General features: G+C 44.9%; 1 protein-coding gene across 1 annotated transcript in view; it reads left to right on the top strand.

Moving 5' to 3' along the window:
- The window catches only part of CFAP221 (cilia and flagella associated protein 221), an 89,248-nt gene that overhangs the window by 28,857 nt on the left and 37,711 nt on the right, over positions 1–22,680 (top strand). Inside the window, exons 6-10 of the mRNA XM_021695855.1 lie at positions 1,622–1,725; positions 16,692–16,851; positions 20,082–20,202; positions 20,287–20,398; positions 20,835–20,943. Of these exons, the coding sequence (XP_021551530.1) occupies positions 1,622–1,725; positions 16,692–16,851; positions 20,082–20,202; positions 20,287–20,398; positions 20,835–20,943 (606 nt within the window). The remainder of the gene's footprint in view (positions 1–1,621; positions 1,726–16,691; positions 16,852–20,081; positions 20,203–20,286; positions 20,399–20,834; positions 20,944–22,680) is intronic.

Here is a 22,680-nt window from a genome sequence, read left to right as displayed (position 1 = left end):
GTTTCAAGTGTTCTGCAATGTCTTATTTTTAAACATTTTTAACATTTTTATTTTATTTATTTATTTTAAACATTTTAAACATTTTTAAACATTTAGACATTTTTGGTTTACCCAAAGCAGAAGATTTGAGAGCTTGGTAGTGGATAAAGCGATCTCTATTATAGTATTCTCTATATCTTTCTTTACATTTAGAATATTCCAGAAAGCCAAATAAAAATGCTCTTGGCATAATTTTTAAAGCCACATTTGAACTGTGCTGTATCCCCAGAACTACTATGGAAAAAGAGTTATTTTACTTTGTTCCAACAAATATTTGTTGAATGTCCCCCTGTGCGGGACTCTGGAATTTTGTTGAGGTTATGCTGGAGAAGCAAGTAGACTCAGCTCTGCTTTCATAGGACTTAGAGTCTCCCAGGTAGACAGGCGCTGGGCAGGTAAGGAAGCGGGTCCTGAGGGAAGAGTCCCCAGGCAGACGAGGTCGGGACGGGCACCACCCAGAAGGCAGCATGCTAGCCGGCCTGGCAGCTCTGCTCAACCCGATTACAGTCACATTCTCCCACACAGCCTGGGAAATGGGAGGGAGAAGGGCAGTTGGCAGGAAGGCTCCCACTGAAAGGTTAAGAGGTAGAGACCAACTGCTGGGCAGGAGGGCAAGATGGGCTGTGAGGGCATAGGAGTTAGATGTAGGCAGAAGGAAATGCAGGGATGGAGGGCAGGGCTGAGTCTCATAGGGGAGGAGCTCAATGTCCAGTTGCTGGAAGGGACCCAGATAACCACCCCAGCTCTGCGTCTGTGGGGATGCCAAGTGTCAGCCAGAGAACTCAGCTTCTCCATGCCTCATTCAGCCCGCAAACTCTGGCCCACCTGGGCTTGGCCTGATAGAAGGAGAGGACCTGAGGAGAAGCTCAGGGCTCTCTGAGCCACAGCCATACCAACTCTCGAGTACCGTAAGGGACAACCTCAAGCACACTCAGAAGTCGGACTAGTCTTGGCGAGGGAGCGGATGCTCTCCGGATCCTCTACTGCTTGTTGGCCTTCGTACCAACCAAGGAGTCTCCGGCACACTTCAGTCAGACGCAACCGGCAGTGTGGTTTCGTCAACACCGTCGAGGTCAAAGCTGCGGAAAGGCCAGGGGCTTCCCAGGCTTCTCTGTGTAAAGCCTGCTCATGCAGTGTTCCCTCGGTTTCCTGGGGCCCATTGTGTGGCAGAGAAGCCCTTTCCCTGTGACGGTGAGTGTCCATGGAATAAACCTGACAGTGCTTGAGAAGCAGCGTGGACAGAGGTATTTGGAGCGCGGAAACTGGGCCCAGTTGACCTGCCTTGAATCCCACTTCTGCCACTAACTAGCCGTGTCACCTTGGGCAGGACACTTAGCCTCTCTGGTGCTTTGTTTGCCTTGTCTGTAAGTGGGGATGATCACAGCACCACCACATGGGACTAGAAGAGTTAATATCTGGGACATGGGTGTGACAGGTGGCACCCAGGAGTTACTCTAGCTGCGTTGACTATCGTCACTGTTGTGGTGGTTTATTATGTGATTTGAGTCTCTATTCCTTGATATCAAAAGAACTAATTATCAAGAAAAATTTTTTTTCCTTTTTTCTTTTTTTTTTTTTGCAGCAAAAAATACGTTATCCCTTTGCAGTGCAGCTGCCCTGTAGATTTCGAGTTTCATATCACTTTGATTCAGTCTCATGAAGCCTTTACTGTTGACCCAGTATCAGGTAAGGGGAGTCAAGATTTCAAGTTTCCAATTTCCTTGGAGTTCTCAGATCAAAGAGGATTCAGAGAGTAGGTCTCAAGTTATAAAAGAGAATAAACTACATTTGAATATGGTATTTTCACATGTGTAACAGTAACAAATTTGATGTGTCTGGCATAGTGCAAATTGGGATTGGACACTTGAAAATGAGGACACTTTGAGATCATTTGTATCATGCAGATAATTTGTAACAGTGTCCAGGTAAATTTCTTCCAAGATCAAAACATGAAATCGGAAGTTAATCCATTCCTCTTCTAATTTTGGCTCTTGGTGTATCCTTTTCACTCAATTTCAAATAAAATGGGAATAGTATCTCTTACCAAGCTTTTGGGATGTTATTGAAGGCTGTCGTGAATTTACTACACACGTGGTATGGACAGTCTGTCTTTGCCTGCCCCAAAGGGTATAGATCCTAATGCTGCTCAGAACTTTTGAAAGTGAGATCTCCATCTGAAGCGATTTCTGCTTCCCAGTTTCTGTCTCTTGTTGTTTGGGTTTGGGCTTTAAATATCCATCCACAGTGTTCTGCTGTGAACACTAATATAGTTTTGCTTTTGAATGTCTGGGTAGGTATCCATTAATCTCCTGATTTCGAGTGCATATATGAGTGCTCAAAGCAGAAATTTTGAATGACTTCTAAATTATGAGATGTATATGGATTATTTCCTAGAGAACCAGGAGGCATTCTGGGATTTTTGAAATACAATGTAGCTTACTATTTATATTGCAGAAAACAGTACTTGATTCTCTTTCCAGAGAGAAGCTTTATTACTTTTAGGCTTTAAAGAGAAGAGAGAGTAAGTGGTTACCAAAATTATACTAAACAAGATTATATTTCTACCTTTAATTATAGTCGATGTTCTCACTGTAGGCCTTTTGGTAGAATAATAATAGTAGCACTTACATAGTGACTCTTTTGTGCCAGACACTATTCCAGGTGATAGATACAGATATATTTTATATATGTATAAATACATATATGCTTAATCTATACCACAACCATGTAAGGTTGGTAAAACTATTATTTCCATTTTATGGACATAGAAATGAGGCACCAAGGACACTCAGGAGTAAGTGGCAGAGGTAGGATTTGAAACCAGTCATTCTGGTTCCAAAGTCTATGCCCTGCCTCCTAAAATACAAATTGAATTTTCACCTTAACTCTGAAGAGGTTATAAAAATTTGACCTACGAGGTAAGTTGGTAAAGTGAACTAGCTCCTGTGATCTTAGTCTAGACTCTACTTGAGAGATGATGGCAAGCCAGAGAAGGGACTCCTGTCCTGCCCTGGGCCATCAGACCAGGTACTGAGACAGATCCAGATAAACCCCAGGGAAAGAGCTTCAGGTCAGTGTAGGAACAGGGAGAAGAGAAAGGCACTGGAGGCAGGCCAGCTGTGTCAGTAACAAGAATCACTATGGTGTAAGGGCACCTGGGTGGCTCAGTCGGTTAAGCGTCTGCCTTCGGCTCAGGTCATGATCCTGGAGTCCCAAGATCGAGCCCCGCTTCGAGCTCCCTGCTCAGCGCGGAGTCTGCTTCTCCCTCTGCCCCTCACCCTGCTCATGCTCTCTCTCTCTTGCTCTCTCATCCTCAAATAAATACAATCTTTAAAAGAATTGTTTACAAAAAAAAAAGAATCACTATGGTGTGAAAAGGAATGGCCTTGGGCCCAGCAGCTCCTGGTGCATCACCAGAGATGCTCAAATATGAAATTTGGTCTCTTATCAAATAGCTAGTTCACCATCACTGAAGACTGGTGGGAATGTTGCAGAGGGGAGTCAGCGGATGGGGCTTAGAGTAGTGCAGAATACCCCAAGACATTGAACACTTATGATAGCTATGAAGCCAAGGGACCCATCCCTGGTGATTTGCTCTGGGAAGGGCCTGGTTTTCTGTACTGTTACCAGGCACTTCCCAGTGATCCTGATGTGGACATTCCTCAGAGTGGTGTTCGGCAATCACTGGACTAGGCTCATCTATATGATTCTTGATGGTTTATAATTCTGTGAACCTCCATAGGCAGTAGGGAACCACTAAGATTTCTGAGCAATTGTGACAGGAGCTATTTTTTAGAAAGGTCAGTACAGCTGCTCTGTGCAGGTGTGACTGAGGCGGGTAGGGCAGGAGACCAGGAAATCACTGTGTTGGGAACGAAATCACGTAGGCCTTGAAAGCCTGAACTAAGCTGGTGTCAGTGGCAAGGAAAAGGCAGGGGGAATTGGGAAGAAAGCGAGAGGTTCTTATGGCCAAGGCGTACTTCTGCAAAGAACTATGTCCCAAGATACAGACTATTAATCTACCAAAAGGGTTTTTTGAAACACAGCCTATTCAAAACCCAAGGACTGCATACATAAGCAAATGCAGTGTTGAGCATAGATGGATGACAGCTATACATGAAACACTTAAAAATTATGCAGGCACGTCTCTGAGCCCTCAGATTATAAATTGCACAGCCACATAATTCAGACAAATGGGTGATCCATGAGCACTTTGATCCATCTGATAAGCTTTCTGGTTGTTCCGGTGCTTTGTTTGTTGCTTGTCTTTTAAATTCCTCCTTGAAGTGAAATTAAGTTGAATATACCAGTTTGGAGACAGGAGAGAGGTGTGAGCTAGGGACAGAAATTTCGACGTCACCTGGGTACTGATGGAATGTACAGCCGTGGGACAGAGAGGAGGTGGCCCAGGGAGTGGGTGTGGCTAGACAAGAGAGGTGGATGGAGCACTGAGCCCTGAGCACACGGGCCCTCAGAGGACACCAAAGAGAAGTATGTCCAGGACAGAGATCCAGGCGGAAAATCAGTAGAGTCTGATGCAAGCGGAGGCATGAGTGAGGGAGGGAGCGAGTGAATGAATGAACAAACAAATGAGAACAAGCCAGAGCTCTTGAGCTTTGGGGACCCTACCTTTACGATTTGAAATGTTCTACATCATGTGGATGGCTTTGCTGATGCGGCTTTACAAACCGGTCTCCTAGGCTGGACTCTTCAGCCTCCTCAGGAGCCGTTTTATGAGGCTTAGTGCAGTCCTCGGTCCACTGGTCTCTCAGGCATTCTCTTGCTTTGGCTTCCCTTTGCCGATGTCTCCATGCATCTGGTATACATCTTTGAGGCTGCAGAATTTACGAAGACTTTTATTCACCTGCAGTAAAAAGCTCTGGCTGCATGGACAGTGAATGCAGTTCGGGTGGCATGTAGCCCAGGCAGGCTCTGGGCTCTTCTGACTTGCCAGACATCTGACTTGACTCATAGGCCTCATACAGTTGGACAGTCGTGGATTGCTTTTTGGACAGTAAGTCCTTACTGCCCCCATTTTACAAATTGGGCCCCGATAGGCTAACAACCATGGGCAAATTTTACATAGTTAGAATGTATAAATATAGACACTCTTTGGGGCAAATCTTAGTAACTGTGGAGACATGCCTGGTCCACAGGGTTATAAAGCAGTGTCTTCTCTAGGAACTAGAAGCATCATTTATCCATGCCTTCCAGGCATTTTGTGCTCAGGCTTGCCAAATGAAAAAATTTGAATAAAGCTAATTCCACTTACAAGATATGACTCTGACATAGGGCCGCCAACTTTAACTCAACTGGCCATTTGCCCACTGGGCATCCTTAGGATGCATGTGTGCTCCAGAGCTGTCAGAAGCTGGATCAGTTAATGGTGCCAAGATCTTCCTGATACTGGGGAAAAGAAGTAAAGGATTTTATGACCTTCTTTATATTGCTGACAAGAAATCATATACAATTAAAACATCAAGAACACTGTTGATAATTTTGGGAGGGCCAGCAATACATGACTTTGGCCAAGATCTTATTAGTGTTGGAGAATAGTCAAATGCCACAAAAAATTGTTAAACGTGTTTACTTTTGACCACTTTGAGATTGTGGACACATTCACTTGATGTCACGTACACCAGAAAGAATGCATGCATTCTAGCATGCAAATTGGAGCATAAAATAGCAAATTGTAGCATAAAATGGCTAGTTAAGAGTTCCTGAGGACTATTGCTCAGAGTTATTACAGAAAGTTTTAATACTTTTGTTCTCCTTTTTCCCCAATTATGAGGAATATATCAGCCATTATAAATAATTTTGTATTTTGCATTTTCTTATGAAATGCCAATTCATGACAATTTTATATTGATTTGGGAGTAATCCCAGAACCTCTGCCATTGCTTTGGACCCAGACTACTTTTTGGTTAATAGGCGTTACCTGTAGGCCCAAGTCCACCAACCCACCAGGCAGCACTTCCTGGCAAGGAAGAGTTTTCTATCCCCTGAGATGAGCACTAAGACACCATAAACACTGCACCCTACCTGTCAAAGTCCAAGGCACCTCCATACACCTCCTACTTGGGCGGGGGGGGATAGGCACTTGACCCCTAGTCCAATCATGTGATCTCAGTTGGATTCATTCACACTCCTGCAACACCTGCCCATACCCCAACATTTACCTGTTTAGGTTTCAAAAGGAAGTGAATGAATGAAGCGGGGGAAATCGGAGGGGTAGACGAACCATGAGAGACGATGGACTCTGAAAAACAAACAGGGTTCTAGAGGGGAGGGGGGTGGGAGGATGGGTTAGCCTGGTGGTGGGTACTGAGGAGGGCACGTTCTGCATGGAGCACTGGGTGTTATGCACAAACAATGAATCATGGAACACTTCATCTAAAACTAATGATGTAATGTATGGGGATTAACATAAGAATAAAAAAAAATTAAAAAAAAAAATAAAAAAATAAAAAAAAATAAAAAAAAAAGGAAGTGAATGTTAATCCACTTTTGTTTCTTTCTTCTTCAAAGCCCCCCCCCCCCCCCCTGAGGTATTTTATCATATAATAATCCTCACCAGCAGGGTCCAGATGCCTTTGGGAATCCATAAGCAAACCCATTCCTTACAGGCAAGAACAGGAATAGGGAAGGCTGCCCTGCTTCTCTTCCCCATCTCACTATACACCTGTGAATAGGTGAGACAGAAGAACCCCAGACCCCAGCACAAACTGTGCAGGGGACAGATCAGGATTGTCAAGAGGATGGTATGACCTTTGGATCTTTGGCACACAAAAGAGGCCCCCATAAAATGTTTCTTATTGTTGGCTAGGACCATCATGGGTAGCTCACGCAGAAAATAATGCTGATTTTATGGGTATATAGAGAAATGGAGACATACAGATATGTCTTTGGCAAGTGATAGAAATGAATGAGCTATACCAGCAAAGTGCTTCTTTCTGATCACCTTCCGGTTCAGCAAATTTGAGAAAAGCCGGAGGCCATATGCCAGGTTGGAAGAGAATGCTGATGAGAAGTAAAATCAAGAGATTGGATGTTTTTATGACTTTCTAAAGCACCAAACTCAGGTCACATTTTGGGGGTTCATCCACACAGAACCGTGTATCAGTACTTCGCCCCTTTTTTTGGCTGAGTAACGTTCCACTGAATAGATCTGCCACATTTGGTTTACTCATTCATCAGCTGAAGGACATCTGGGCGGTTTTCCCACCTTTGGGGTATGGTGAGGAGTGAGGAAGTGAAAACAATTAGGGTTTAATAAAGGGTTTAATTTAATAAAACAGTTAATACATCAAATGCAAATGAGTTCCCTATGCCCCTTGTGTAAGGGCGTGGGTAACTGATTAATAGCAGCATACTGAAGAAAGCAGGAAAAGCTAGACAGGCAGGTGGCAATTCCTGAAGCAGCTCTCTCACGTTGGTAGCAATGCTACATTTTGCCTGACAGTCGGTGTATCCTTGATGAATGGCAGTGGTTATACACAGGTAGCTGGTGTAATGCTAATAATCGCTCCTATTTACTAATTGTTAGCCACGTGACAGGCGCTGCGCTAAGCCCGTTGCACGCACCACCCACTGCATCCCACAACCCTACGAGGAAGGAGCTAGTAGCACCCCTTTTCATAGCCAACACCACCAAGACTCAGGGAGGCCGGATGATGTGCCGAAGGCAACAGGGTCAGTCTGACTCCAGACTCGAGCTCTCACCCCCTCCGCTAAGCCGGAAGAGTAAAGGTACGAGGACGCCTTGAAATAGAGAGGAGGACAAATAGAATTGTATCACAGACTAAGAGTTCAGGGAAATTCTGTTTTGTGAGAGAAAAGCTAGGGAGATTAATAATAGCTGCCAACCAGGCCTTCTGTATCCTTCTTGCCTTCAGGATGCCTAGGTATCTCCTGTTCAAGATGACCATCTGGTGGCATGTCAGTCTGGGCTGGTTTGAGCTCAGTTGACCAACAGCGTTCAGTGAACTTCACCCAGAGACCAATTCCTGTACCTTGACCAAGCTCTGTACCTCTGTTGCCCATCCAGAGGTGCAAGTCCTAGTGAGGCCCAGGGAGGGGCCAGGGATGGCTTGACCCAAACCTTCCTCCTACTGGAAAATCCTGTCTTCCAGGAGACTGAAACGGAACTCCAGCTTTGCTTGCAGGAGAGCAGGCCTTTCTGTGGGTCCCACAGGGCTGGTCCGGGAAAGGTGATATGCCCCAAACCAGGCAATAGCAACAACAGAGTTAAAAAAGAAAATCTCTGGGTTGAAATAAGTGTGGGAGATAGTGGGTTGAGCAAACATAAATATTTCTTTAAGAAGTGGCTTTATAAAAACGAAGTATGTTATACAAATACATGTCATTACTTGATACTGATTTACAAAAAAAAAAAAAAAAAAAAACAGGTGAAGCCCAAGGAATTGATGAACTACATTGATATAAGTGATATTCTTTAAAATTTACCGCTACAATTAAGAAAAGAGAGTATAAAAGCTTTAAGAGGTCAGAGCCACTGCCTTGCACGCTTCAACTTCAGCTAGAAACTTGGCGGTGCAGACGGGGAGGTAGCATCCATTCTCTGTCTCTCCCTCCCTCCGTAATGGCTTCGCCTTCTGTGATATTATCTTACCTTATCTGGGTTTATAGCATTTGCATTCTGTCTTGTGACCAGAAATAACACAGTTACTTAGTTTCTATTTCAGTGGAACCTGGGTGTCACCTCCATTCTTTGCTCCACATTTTCTCCATTCTAAGTTCTTTACGTCCGTTCTTTCCCTGGCTTGTCTGGAATGTGTAAGTCAGCAGCTTGTTAACCAAAGGTTCCTGGAGGCTACACACAGAGAATGCCTGCATGTTTGACCATGTCTCTGCTGCCTGTCATCTTGAAGGACAGCGTGACTGGGTCGAAGAGTCTTGGTTTACAACTCTGTTCACCTCAGAACTTCGTAGACATTGCTCGACTGCCCCTTGCTTTGAATTTGCTAGGAATTCCGAGCCTGGTCGGAATCTTTACCTGCCCAAGGTGAATTCTGGATGCCCTTAGAATTCTCTTTGTTTTTGTTTTTTTCAGTATTGAGGTTAAGTAATTTGCCAGGTTATATATTGGCGTTGCTCTGTATCCTTTGTTTTCCTCGAACGTGGCATGTCCTTTTGATCTGGAGAAAAAGGACTTTTGTTATTTTAGAAAATTTTTCAACTATTAAAATTGAGTATTTTAATCTTCTATTTGCTTTGTCCTCTTGCTCAGGAACATAAATTATGTGTATGTGTTAACTATCCTTTGCCCTTGGTATCTGTTATCTTCCTTAAAATAATTTAATTTTGTGTGGATTCCTCATCCCTCCCTGCCACGGGCATGTGTCCATGCATGTGCGTTGTGTATGTGTGTGTGTTTTGTCATTCCTTTTAATGCAGTGTCTACTTCAGTGACGCTTCCTTTTCCTTTTTCTGTGTGTCTCCCGAGCCCACCAACTCTCTCTTCGTCTCCTTCTAGTGTGTTCTACCATTGCTTCCTTGAATCTGGTAACTCTCGCTGTGGCAAGGCCAGGCTGGCTGTCATTTCTTAAGACTCTGGTGAACCACCTGAGTTCTGAGGTGATCCCTCTTGTGATGTGTATTCTTCACCTGCTTTTGCTTATGTCCCTTTCCTCCTTCAAAGTGTATTAATCTTGGAATTTGCAGTTTTCGTGCATAATACCTCTGTTGGTTCTACTCAGCATTTTACGCAGCTTTGAGTAGGGCCTGCTGCCGGCAGAAGAATAAAGTGGGAAAAGAATGATGATGGTGAAAATAATTAGAATAGTAGCTGATGCTTATATGACACTTAACCTGTGCTAGACACCAACATCGCTCATTTCATACTCCCGATGACGCTCGTGAGGCGATGCTCTTAATAGGTCCACTTTGCAGATGAGGAACCCAAGGCATGGAGTGTTGAGGGAAGTTGTCCAAGGGCAGAGCTGGGATTGGAAGCCAGGGTCTGGCCACAGTCCGTGGGCTCCCGCATCCTCAGAGAATATCTCCTACCGCTGCCCCGGGCTCACGAAGGCCAGGTGAGTCATCTGTGCCATGTGCCTGCCGTTGCGGGGTCACCTGCTCCCCTCGGTCCCCATCAAGTCACCTCCAGCCTCCGGGTCCCGGGTCTGAGGCAATAGAAATGTCAGGGCAACATAGTTACTTCTTCAGCTGCCTACCTGCTATTCCAGGATGCTGAGGTCGGGTCTCTTCTGTCCTCATCCCCACTTCTCCAGGGCCCAGCCGCATTCCCTGTTTCGTCACTTTAATCAAAGTGTAGGTAGATGTATTTTTCCAGGGCCGTTCCCCTTACCTTTGGGGAAATCTGTTGCCTTCCTGGCTCTCCGCTCACTCCCACGCCTTACTGGACAGTATCTGGGAAGCATGCTGCTTTGTCGGGCTTTGGAAATAGAGTCATTTCCCTTGTTTAACAGATTTTCCTTCTCTTCCATTTTTTTTGTTTTGTTTTGGTGAGTTTGACAGGAGGGTAGTCAAGTTCAAATAGCTTCACGTGACCATCTTTTACCAGAAATGCTGCTGGGCTTGTTTGCCCTGCTGCTGGGTTGAATCCTGCCCTGTGGCCCCACGTTTGCTTTCCTTCTAGAACTAAGCACTCAGTGCCTGCTGTGCATCGGGTGCTATGATAGGTGCTGCGCTGCCCCAGGGAGCAAGACAGACCTGCTCCCTGCTCTGACGTCCCAGTATGGGGGAGAGAGACAGGCACCCAGAGAGGACATTGCCCAGGGTAGACATGGTGACTGCTTTCATCTGGTGGTCAAGAGCTAGGGAAGAGGGTTTCAAGCAGAGGAAGCCCCCAATGCCATCAGGTTAGAACAGGCTTGGCAGGGTCACGTTTGAGGGACGTCCCAAAGCCCGGAGTGTCTGGACGGTGCACCCAAGGGGAAGAGGGTGTGCCCAAAGGGAGACCAAGTTGGAGAGGCCTCGGGGATCTGAGGAGGGTAGGAGTTAGGGTTTGGTTCTGAGCTGGGAGGGAGTCCAGTAGAGGGTTCTCAGCAGCGGATGGTGTCTCGGCCTCATTATGCTCCTGAGGGGAGAGTGGGTTGGAGTAGCACAAACGGGGAGCAGACTGTCCCCTTAGGAAGGAAGCCCAGGTCGGCCTGGATGGGTGCCGGCCATGGAAATGGCAAATGGTGGCACGGACAGGCTTTGCTGAAGGGTTGGTGAGGCTGGGGGCATGGTCAGGGGGCGGCTCCTGGTGTCCCTGTGAGCCATGGGGGAATGCAGGTGCTGTGTGTGATGCTTCCTGCAGCTCTTGAATTCAGGATAAGCATTCCGGTGCAGTCTCTCCGGCCTCCCTGAGCGGTCTTTCCGTGCTGGACAGCGCCCAGGAGAGGGGCATGTGATACCCGTGTGCAGGTTACAGGCTTGACGGAAAATGAGCGGCTGGCCTGGCTTGGCCCTCCCCAGCATCCTTCTACTCAGCTTCTACTCAGCTTCCCATCAGCATAGGCAGGGCCCCAGGCTGTTCTGCTCCTGCTCCCAGTGTCTGCCGTTTGGGGTATTTGGTGGACCAGGAGGAAAAGGAAGATCCCCGAAGACTCCATTTTACTGATTATTTCTGGCTTCAGTCACCAAGGCTTGCTGGAGGGAGAAGGGAATTAAAGATTAAAATAAGTGCTGGGAGGAGCACCTGGGTGGCTCAGTCCGTTAAGCATCTGACTCTTGGTTTCAGCTCAGGTCCCCATCTCAGGATCCTGAGATTGAGCTCCCTGTTGGCTCTGCACTCAGCAGGAGTCTGCTGGGGCTTCTCTGCCCCTCCCCCCACTCTTGTGTGTGCGCAAGCACTCTCTCTCTCTCAAATAAATACATTCTTTAATAAAATAAGTGCTGGGGGGCGCCTGGGGGGCTCAGTCGTTAAGCATCTGCCTTCAGCTCAGGTCATGATCCCGGGGTCCTGGGATCGAGTCCCATGTTGGGCTCCCTGCTCGGCGGGAAGCCTGCTTCTCCCTCTCCCACTCCCCCTGCTTGTGTTCCCTCTCTCTCTGTCTCTCTCTCGCTGTGTCACATAAATAAATAAATAAATAAATAAATAAATAAATAAATAAATAAATAAAATCTTTAAAAAAATAAGGTAAGAAATAAAGTAAGTGCTGGGGTAATTAGCAGTCAGTATCTCTGTTGCGGCTGAGCAAGTTGGTCCTTCCCGGGGAAACAGAAATGAGCTGGTAACTGAAAGCCTCAGGGCTCACATTTCACCCCTTTACAGAAAGTCCGAGGCCTAAAAAAAATTTTTTTTTGAGAGAGAGAGAGCACGCATGTGCGCACTCATGAGCCAGGTTGGGCGGGGGGGGGGGGGGGTTGTTTAGGGGGGGGGGTTGGGGGAGTTGGGGAGGGCGGGGATGGAAGGAGAGGCTTAACTGACTGAGCCACCCAGGCCCCCCATGGTCTAAATTTTAAAGTAGATCTTCCCAGAGGCAGCCCAGTCCTTGTCTCATGACTGGTAGAATCGCCTGCATTTGAGGAAGTCATCCCAGTGGCTTGGCATCATGAGGCAATTGTGTCTTCCTTCTTTAAAACTCAAATGGGTCAGGCACAGTTAACCCTTGACAACACAGGTTTGAACTATGTGAGTCCACTTCTACACAGATTTTTTTTTCAATAAGTACAGCACAACTGTAAATGTATTTTCTCTTCCTTATGATTTTCTTTATATTTTTTTTTCTCTGACTTGCTTTGTGGAAGAATATAGCATATAATACATAGAATGTACATGCAAATATGTGTTAATTGTTTGTTGTTGGTATGACTTCAGATCAATAGTAGGCTATTAGTTGTTAAATTTGGGGGGAGGCAAAAGTTATATATGGGTGTTCAACTTCACAGGGGGTCTGTGCCCCTAACCCTCATGTTGTTTCATAGTCAACTATATAAGTTTTCCCAAGAAATACTTCCTCTTCCTGACATTTTGTTTATTTTTTCAAGACTTATTTTAGAGAGAGAGAGAGTGGGGGGAGGGGCAGAAGGAGAGGGAGAGAATCTCCAGCAGACTCCCCGCTGAGGCAGAGCCCGATGTGGGGCTTGAAGAGGGGCTCAATCCCAGGACCCTGAGATCACAACCCGAGCTGAAATCAAGAGCCGGCTGCTTAACCAACTGAGCCACCCAGGTACCCCCTGAAATTTTATTTTTTTTAACTTTTTTTCTTTAAATAGGCTCCACGCCCAATGTGGGGCTCCAACTTACAACCCCGAGATCAAGAGTCACATACTCCACCAACTGAGCCAGCCAGGAGCCCCCTCTTCCTGACATCTTAATGATAATTTAATACACAGTAGATTATTACTCATATTATTTGGCACAAACATTGGGAAGGACACATTCATAGGACACACGCTCTGTAGTAAGTAAGCATTATCCCAGACCTTGTATACTCTTTTCTCCTTTAAACTTTGTCCCATTTTACAGATGAGAAAACTGAGCCTCAGGTAAAGTAACAAGCCAAGTCACAGAGCTCATACAGGGCCCAGCGAGTCAGGGTTTGCATTGTCTGCACACCCTGGGTGGTGGTGGTGGCCTGCGAGTGTCCCAGTGGGTGACATGTGACTCATGGTGGTGAGTCGGATGGGAGGAGCACTCTTGAAGCACCTCCTCTATAATCCAGTGAATCCAAAACACTGAGTTCATCAGCGGCTTGTTCATGGACAATTTTTAAACTATGCAGCTATTAAATTCCCACCTGAAGCTTAGAGAGATTAAGAAATTTACCCAACATCACACAGCTCATAAAACCCTAAATCCTGGAAGATTAAGACCAGTACTTGCTAACACTTCAAGCATGTGGCTTATATGGCTCTATGATAATTTAGGGAGGATGATCTGTGCTTTCTGAGGATTTCAAAGAAAAAGTTATTTTAAAAGTATAACAATATTGTAATGATGCTGTATGGACATGAAAGAAGAAATGTTTTAAAAATGATCCCCGTCCTGAGCCTAACCACCCTAAAAATAACGTACTTTTATTTTTCCATCTCCTTTTGGTGACTGGCCATATTTATGCATACTTCATATAATTATCATCAAGGCAAAGATTCAGTGGTATTTTCTGGTCATTTCATTAATCATTGTAGCATTTTTCAGTGTTGCTACATTTTCTTCATTATGCCCATTTTATTGATAAACTAGGATTTTCTTAGAAAGCCTTTAGTTTATTTCTCAGTTTTTCTCTCCTCTCTCCTGCCTCACTAGCCTCCCTGCCCTGTGATTTCACATGATCCCGGCTGATGTTAAGGGTGGTGATCCGAAATGGGCCCCAGATGAAATTGGACTGAAGCCATAAAATTGTGGTTTGGGTTTTTTTAAAACGAAGTCAGAATTTGGGGGTGGGGGAGCCTTCTCACTTTTCAAACATGAGACTTGCTCTCCCTTCTCCCACCATTAGCTTTTGCCAAGCATCAGCCGCAGCCAAGTTCCGCTAACAGAGCCGTGCTGCCTGCTATCCCTGCTAATGGAAAAAGCAGTGTACCCCGGTTGCCCGGGCTACCCCTCCAGTGTGCTTTAGGTATTAGGTGCGGGCTGGGAGCACTTAAAAATAAATCAGCCAGGTCAAGGCAAACATTAATCCTTGCTCCAGAGCTTGTTATTTTTTTTAAGTTAATGAGCTGGAGCAGAAGCAATAGAATGTTCGTATTCTAAAGCCCCCAGTGAGCTGCAGGTCAGATGGTGTATTTTCTGACCTAGTGGGTGGTCGAGGTACCGAACTGCATGCAGGACACCTTGGAGTTTCTGTCCTGCAGATCCCAGGTTGGCCAATAGAACCGAGCTCTTCTGTTGATTCCCTCTCCCCCGCAGTGAGCTCTTGGGTCGCTAGTGGGTGTCATTTAAAGATTTGGACTTCTGGGGGCTCCTGGGTGGCTCAGTCGGTTAAGCATCTGCCTTCCGCTTAGGTCCTGATCCCAGGGTCCCGGGATCGAGCCCCACATCTAGCTCTCTGCTCAGTGGGGAGTCTGCTTCTCCCTCTTCCTTCTGCTCCCCCTGCTTGTGCTCTCTGGATTACTGTCTCTTTCTCAAATAAATAAAATCTTAAAAAAAAAAAAAAAAAGATTTGGACTTCAGCTCTCAGGAAGTTGACAAATACTTATTTCTGAAGCACTGCACTAGGGGTCCGGGAAGATGAACGAGCTTTGGGGCCCGGTGTCAGCTCTAGGGGCTTGCAGTCGAGTGGGAGAGCTCTAAACTCGAGAAGGTTACGTGGGTACTGCAGGGCTTACAGAACTGTAGGGGAGTGAAGGCTCCTAGGGCTGGAGAGTCAGGAGGAGTTTCATTCACTTGTTCAACAAGTATTTATTGAGCTGGGAACATCATAATGGGCTTTTGTCAAACTGCATTTGAGTCTAGGGGAAGGCAGATGGCAAGACGGTGATTTCAGAAAGTAGGATTAAAAAAGACGAAAAGAAGATCTGGAGAAAGGGTTTTCCAGGCTGAGGGAATAGCCAGTGCCAAGGCCCTGAGGCAGCAGGAGCCCAATGTGGGAGGGTTGGCACGAGGGCCCCTCTCTGCCTTCAGGTCTCGGCTGCAACATCTCACCAGAGAAGCCTTCTCTTCATCCTCTCTCAGATAGCACATTACGTTTCACTTGCCTCCCCCATACCCTGCTTTGCTTTTCTTGTTGGTATTCATGACATGATTTTATATTTTATATTCATTTTTTGTTTGCTTACTTGCTGTCCCCAGCTAGAAAGTAAACTCTGTGAGATCTGGGACTTTGTTCTGTTTATCCCTATTCCTCAGGTGCCTAAAATATGGCCTGGCACAGAGTAAGTACTTAGTGAATACTTGGATGGCCGAGTGAAAGGTTCATGTGGTTGAGCATAGAGAACAAGGGAGACAGAGGTACAAGATTCAGAGGAGGGCATAGGTGGGAAGGAGGATACGCCAAGCATTTATGAGGGAATTGTGTAAGGTCTCTTTAGGGACCGTGCAAAGACAAAATGCACAGGGGCATAAGAAATCATCTAGAAGGCAAACCAAAGAGGCTTCAGTGGAAATGAGAGAGAACATTAGCCCTTCTTGTACCTACTACATTGATCCTTCCTCTTTTCCTCCCTCTCACCCTCCTTTCCTTTCTCCCTTTTATTTTTCTTTTCACATTTGTTGAGCACTTGACCATGTTCCAAGCTCTGTTGGCCCCAGAGATACAAAAGAGGAACAAAGCATGGTGGGATATTTGACTTCAGAGGGAGCAGTGGTCCATCCCAAAGATTTGGAAGGAGAGATTCAAATGACACCAAAATGTAGGGAACTGAATTATTTGGACAGAAACTCGTATGTGTGTTCCTAGCTTTTCTTGTTGCTCCCAGCATTAACACTGACATCTGGTAATTGGCTTAAAGATTATAGTTCTAGGAGTTCGTGTCTGACTCGCTAACGCTGATGGATGTGTATATATTTATATAACTGAGAGCCAAATAATTATTATAAAGAATTAACATAGCGGTTGGCAAATAAGATCAATGTAAACATGACGAAGTTGATTCACATGGATTTAATGAAAAGACTATATAAAGATAATAGAAATACTTGGGCTTACCAGGGGAAGAATGTGTTTGTGTGTGTGTCAATCTCTTTGATGGGGCTTCGCAGGAAAAAGAACCGTGTTGTCTCATTTCCTTCCCCTCAGGAATAATCCCGGCTAATGGGAAGGTGAACGTGACTGTCAAATTCAAACCATTCCAGTATGGGATTGCGCAGATAAAAATGCAGCTGTGGATCTCACAGTTCAACTCTCAGCCATATGAATGTGTCTTCACCGGAACGTGCCATCCCAACATGGCTTTACCGTATGGCTGCTTTGGAATGTCTTTGTTTCTTCCTAAAACTTTGTAAAAAAGATCCGAGCCTCCATGTCTTCCATTCTGTCTTTCTTTCTTGTAACAGAATGCCCTCCAAACCATACTTAAAATGATGAACTTTCAGAAAATACTCTTTAAAATATAACAATAATGCATAGAATAAGCTCTAGGCTTGTAGCAGTGTGTTGTTCCTGCCAAGAGGGGAAGAGATGACCAAGAAAAGGTGGATGGAGGGATACTTGCCTTCCCTGATTACTGCTGCTGTGCTGGTTGAGTTTTGACCATATGTATGTATTATATATATGTATATTACATATATGTATATATATGACCATATGTCTTACGTTCTTTCAAATTTATTTTTTTTAAGATTGATTTATTTGAGAGAGAGAGAGAGAGAGAGTGAATGTGCACAAGCGGGAGGGGCAGAGGGAGAGGGAGAGAGAATCTCAAGCAGACTCCACGCTGAGCACAGAGCCCGATGCGGGGCTCCGTCCCATGACCCCGAGATCACGACCTGAGCCAAAATCAAGAGTCAAATCCTTAACCAACTGCGCCACCCAGGCGCCCCCACTCTTTCAAATGTAAGTCATAGGACAGGAACAGCATAACTGTTTTCAAAAGTTCGATATAACATTCTACTTAGTTACAATTAACTGAGTGCCTGCTGTACGCCATGTCCATTGCAAAGCCCCATGGGACACAGTCCGCACTCTGAGGATGCTCACAGCAGAGGAGCCTGAATCAGTCATGGATCACGAGTGACTTCGATGCAAGGCAAAAATGAGAACGTGCCACATGGGAGGTTTTGTTGGGTTTTTCTTTTTTAAGAATCCCCAGCATTCAAGTCCACGTAAAGGTGTGAAATCCTGAAAAATCCTTACAGATTTTCGAAAATGATAAAGAAATAGCTGGCTATTCCTTTTCTCCCCTCACACATAGATACACATCACATATTAACCTCATTAGGCATATTAAAAGTAGAGTATATCAAAATATGAACTAACTCCATGACTTATTATATATTTATATCATGATCTTCCTAAAAATTCAAAGCAGCCTAAATCAACTATGGGATGTTAGTGTGGCCTGCTGAACTCAAATCCTGCAGGTAACCATAGGAGAAATAAAATCATCCTGGCAATAAACAAGTAGCAGTGGCTATAAATAAAAGACAGTAGTAATTTTTCTGGTATTTTCTGGCCAAGAAAATGCGATTTGCCATGTCACATCATATGCGTGATGTACAAATGACTTTCTTAAAGACATCACCTGAGTGGGATTTTTGCTTCCCACAGACACGTTCTTAAATACACAAGAGCGTTGTATGGAAGAAGCACCACGCAAATGCGGACATCCGCTCTTTCTAAACTATTATGTTTGGATCACCCAGCCGGAGTTTAATATCTTATTTAGTGCACTCTTGATGTTTTCAAGGACTCCGTCTCAAGACCTGCATGTCTCCCCAGACTGCAGACTAGTACTAGAACATATGAGTTCCACCGTCTAGGAAAAAAATTATCCTGGCCACGGTGTTCTCTGAAAGTGTCACAGGTAGCTTTTTGTTGTTATTTCAGAATACGGTGCTCTACTGACTGAGCCAGCCAGTATTCCACCAGAATACGGTGGAACTTGCTGAAGTTCCACGAGTAACTCCTTATTAAAATGTATCACTTCCTTAGACCCCTTCATTTCTGTTGTCAGCATTAGATCCCTTAAGGAGCCTGTTTTGTTTTGTTTTCTAACACCTTCAAAAATTTTTTGTTGTTCCCCAATATTTATAGCAGAGGTGATGTCAAAGTTCTGATGATATGTGGGTGCTGGACCACCTCTAGCTTCGTAACCCAGTGCCTCCGCCCTGCACGCTACAGTCTATCAGTCAGTGGGTATCTCACCAAAGGACATGTTCTCTCAGGTCGTTGACCTTTCAGGAGACTCTTCCAGAGACGATGTTAAGTTTGAGATTGCTGGCATGTCCCCTGTGTTGTGCAGTAGGGTCCGTTCAGTAGGTGTTCAGCAAATGGTTTGTGACCATCAGAATGAATGAATGTTAGTGTATGCATATTTCTGTAATATCATGGACATACGTAATCCTGCAAAACTAGTGTTCACATATTCTCACTTAAAGAAATGCTTCATAGCATTGAACATGACGTAGTTCTACTACATCCCATAATAAACGACTCCAGGAGCTTCTGTAGGCAGGGTAGTAGCCCTGTCTGTGTGTCCATAAATGTCCAAAAACAGTTTTCAGTTGCAGAAAAGATCTCGAACATTAGTCTGAGTCACTTGGGCATAATCATTCTTTTACTAGGAACATACATCAGTGGAGGAATTTTTTTAAATGTAGTAGATTTAGCTATTGAAAACCAATAGCTGAGAAATGAATCACACTAGACCAGGAGAGCATTTTTCAGCATGTCATATGGTCCACTTGTTATGTTCTTTGAGAAGGTAAGGAAGAGCCACCATTGGTAGACGATTTTGGCATATATGATTATAGTCTGGTATACTAACATTACATTTATTTTAGTAGACCACTGTTTTAGCACACAGATTTATTTTCAGTATAGTTATAGTCATTAAATGGACTGAAAGTCATATTATCAGAAGGAACATAAAAATAGGAACCTTGTGGGATACCTGGCTGACTTAGTCAGTAGAGCACGTGACTGTTGATCTCAAGGTTGTAAGTTCGAGCCCCATCTTGGGTGTAGAGATTACTTAAAAAGTCTTTAAAAAATAGGAACTTTAGGGGCGCCTGGGTGGCTCAGTTGGTTAAGCGACTGCCTTCGGCTCAGGTCATGATCCTGGAGTCCCTGGATCGAGTCCCGCATCGGGCTCCCTGCTCGGCAGGGAGTCTGCTTCTCCCTCTGACCCTCCTCCCTCTCATGTGTTCTCTCTCATTCTCTCTCTCTCAAATAAATAAATAAATAAAATCTTAAAAAAAAAAACAAAATAGGAACTTTGGGGCACCTGGGTGGCTCAGTTAAACCTCTGCCTTCGGGTCAAGTCATGATCCCGGCGTCCTGGGATCAAGCCTCGTGTCAGACTCCGTGCTCCACGGGGAGCCTGCTTCTCCCACTCCCTCTGCCTCTCCTGCTCCCCCGCTTGTGCTCTCTCTCTCTCTGTCAAATAAATAAATAAAATCTTAAAAGAAAGTAGGAACCTTGAGTTGTTGGATTATATAGTAATTTAATATCTGTTTTAAACTATAGATTAGAAGAATTTGAAAGATTAAATGCTCTTTCTAAGAAAGTAGACGTTCCTCCAGGAAAGGCAATGACACACATACCTTTCCAGCGACCGCCACCAAAACGAAAGCCTCCGAAGATTAAGGTAACCTGGACGTTATGCTCAACGTGATAGAAGGAATGATAGAGAAGCAAAATAATGAATTTTCCCTCCTGATTTTGCTCTCAGGAAATTGAATATCAGAATTTGAGATTTCCAGTAGATTTATCGAATCCATTTGCTGTGGCAACTGTTTTAAACCAAGAACCAGGAAAATTGAAGATTAAAGAATTAAGAGAAGGTAACTAGTTGATCCATTATAAATCAGCCACTGGCTGGATAGTGAAGAATTATTGCTTGTCACATTTACTATTTATGAACAACAACAGCAAAACTCAGTTAGATGGCTGTTATGTTTTACCATTAGAAATGTGGTTTTCTCCAGGCACTTGGGTAGCTCAGTCATTAAGCGTCTGCCTTCGGCTCAGGTCATGATCCCAGGGTCCTGGGATCGAGCCCCGCATTGGGGTCCCTGCTCAGTGGGAAGCCTGCTTCTCCCTCTCCCACTCCCCTGCTTGTGTTCCCTCTCTCGCTGTGTCTCTCTCTGTCAAATAAATAAATAAATAAATAAATAAATAAATAAATAAAATCTTAAAAAAAAAAAGAAATGTGGTTTTCTCTCGGCAAATGCTTCTGATTTGATTACTGGCATAATCATTGTTTGCTCTTGCCCTCAGTTTTGGACCAAGGCAATGAGATTTCAAAAACAAGACAGATGAAGGAAGCACTCTTTGAACAGAAAGTCAGACAGGACACTGACGAAGAGATCGAAAATCACCTTAAGTGGTAAATATTGAACAATTATTTATATCAAGGGACAGTACAGTGTTTGTAGTAATGGCTTTTTATACAATGAGACACGATGAAATATAATCGCTTTTTGTGCCCTTTGGAAAGTTTGATTAATCCCTCTTCTCCCCTGGACCTTAGAAGTTTCCATTCGGCATAAATCACTGTGACCAAACCATGCTCTTTCCTAAGTGTGACCAGACAGTGGCAGAACTGGAGTGAACTGTGGGAGACGTCAGGACACTGCTCCCTGCTGGCCACTGCTGTCAGCACCCCGTCTCTCCCTAGGGGCCCTGAATCTCAACACCCTCCCCCCGCCCCCCGCACCTCAGCCCCTGTGCCCCCGGCTGTCTGCCCCAGGCGCCTCTGGGGAGCCCAGCAGTGCAGGCTGGGGTGGGAGAGGCTCCGGGTGGAGGTTCCAGAACTCAGCTGTGAGACCTCTGTCTTGTGCTCCTGCAGTCAAAAGGCAGCCCTGTCCCCAGGTTTTTACCGGATCATACCAGAAGTATCCGTGTGCACAGACTCCACTAAAGTAAACTTTAGAAACTCTTGAACCGAGCTAAAAAAGAGATTCTTAGAAAGAGTCTTGGAGAGGCCCCTTGCCCGTGCCCCACGCCACACTTCCCGGACAGAGAGAACACGCGCCGACCTCCCGGGCCTTCACAGATGTCCCCCAGCTGCCACCCTGCTTGCCCAGGGCGGTGTCCTTCATGTCTCACAGAAGCAACCTCTCTTTCCACAGCAGCCTCTGTTCCTGGTCTGGCCCTGGTTAGATGGGAAGTACTCCAAGTCACTGCAGATCATTTTTTAAAAATACTCTTTTCCCTATTGTAAAAAATGGCCACACTGTCACTGTAGAAAACCCGAAAAAAATATATATTGTTTACGTGGAGAAAAGGTAAAAAAATCCACTATAATGCAATGACCACTGCCAACACTGGGGTATTTCCTTACTTCTGTGCTTTGTAGCATGCCTGAAATCACAACCTCAATTCAGTTTTGAAGATTCTGTCGTTCACTGAATATTTTCTCCCGCCTTTTTTTGTCAAAAGATTTTTAAACCTGCCAGCAACACCCATATACACTTGACATCGATTCACTAGTTGTTGACATTATGCCACGTAGACTTCCCCTGTCTACACACACACACACAAACATACACACAAAGGCACACTTCACACACACCTGCTTTTGAAGCATTTCAAAGTAAGTTGCAGGCATCACGAAGCTTCGCTCTTAGAGACCTTAGCACGCAGCTCCTAAGGACATTCTCCAACATTAGCATCATCACTTCCAAGAAATCTAGCACTGACACCATACTATTAGAATCACTAGCCTATCTGCAGATTTACCAGGTTGTCTCAATAATGTCCTTTCTATCCGGGCTTTTTGTTTTTTGTTTTCAGAGAAGAAGAATCCAGCATCCAAACAAAGGTCAGACTATTTGTATTTAGCTTCCAGGTCTCTCCAGGCTCCTTCAGTCAAACAGTTCTCCAGACACCCTCTCCCCTTTTAAAATCATAGCTACTATTTATTTTGAACACGTGCCAGGCTCCGTGATCGATACATTACATACCAGAGTTTTCAAAACTGTGCTAAAGCTCACAAAGCACAAAAGTCACCATGTTAACCATTTTAAAGTGGACAATGCAGAAGTTTTTAGTGTATTCAGAGGGTGGTGCAACCGTCACCACCACGCGACTCCAAAACATTTGCATCACTCCAGAAGGAAAC

Source organism: Neomonachus schauinslandi, chromosome 3 (genome assembly GCF_002201575.2).
Source record: "Neomonachus schauinslandi chromosome 3, ASM220157v2, whole genome shotgun sequence".
NCBI classification, from domain to species: Eukaryota; Metazoa; Chordata; class Mammalia; order Carnivora; family Phocidae; genus Neomonachus; species Neomonachus schauinslandi.
This window is presented reverse-complemented; position numbering and strand designations above follow the sequence as displayed.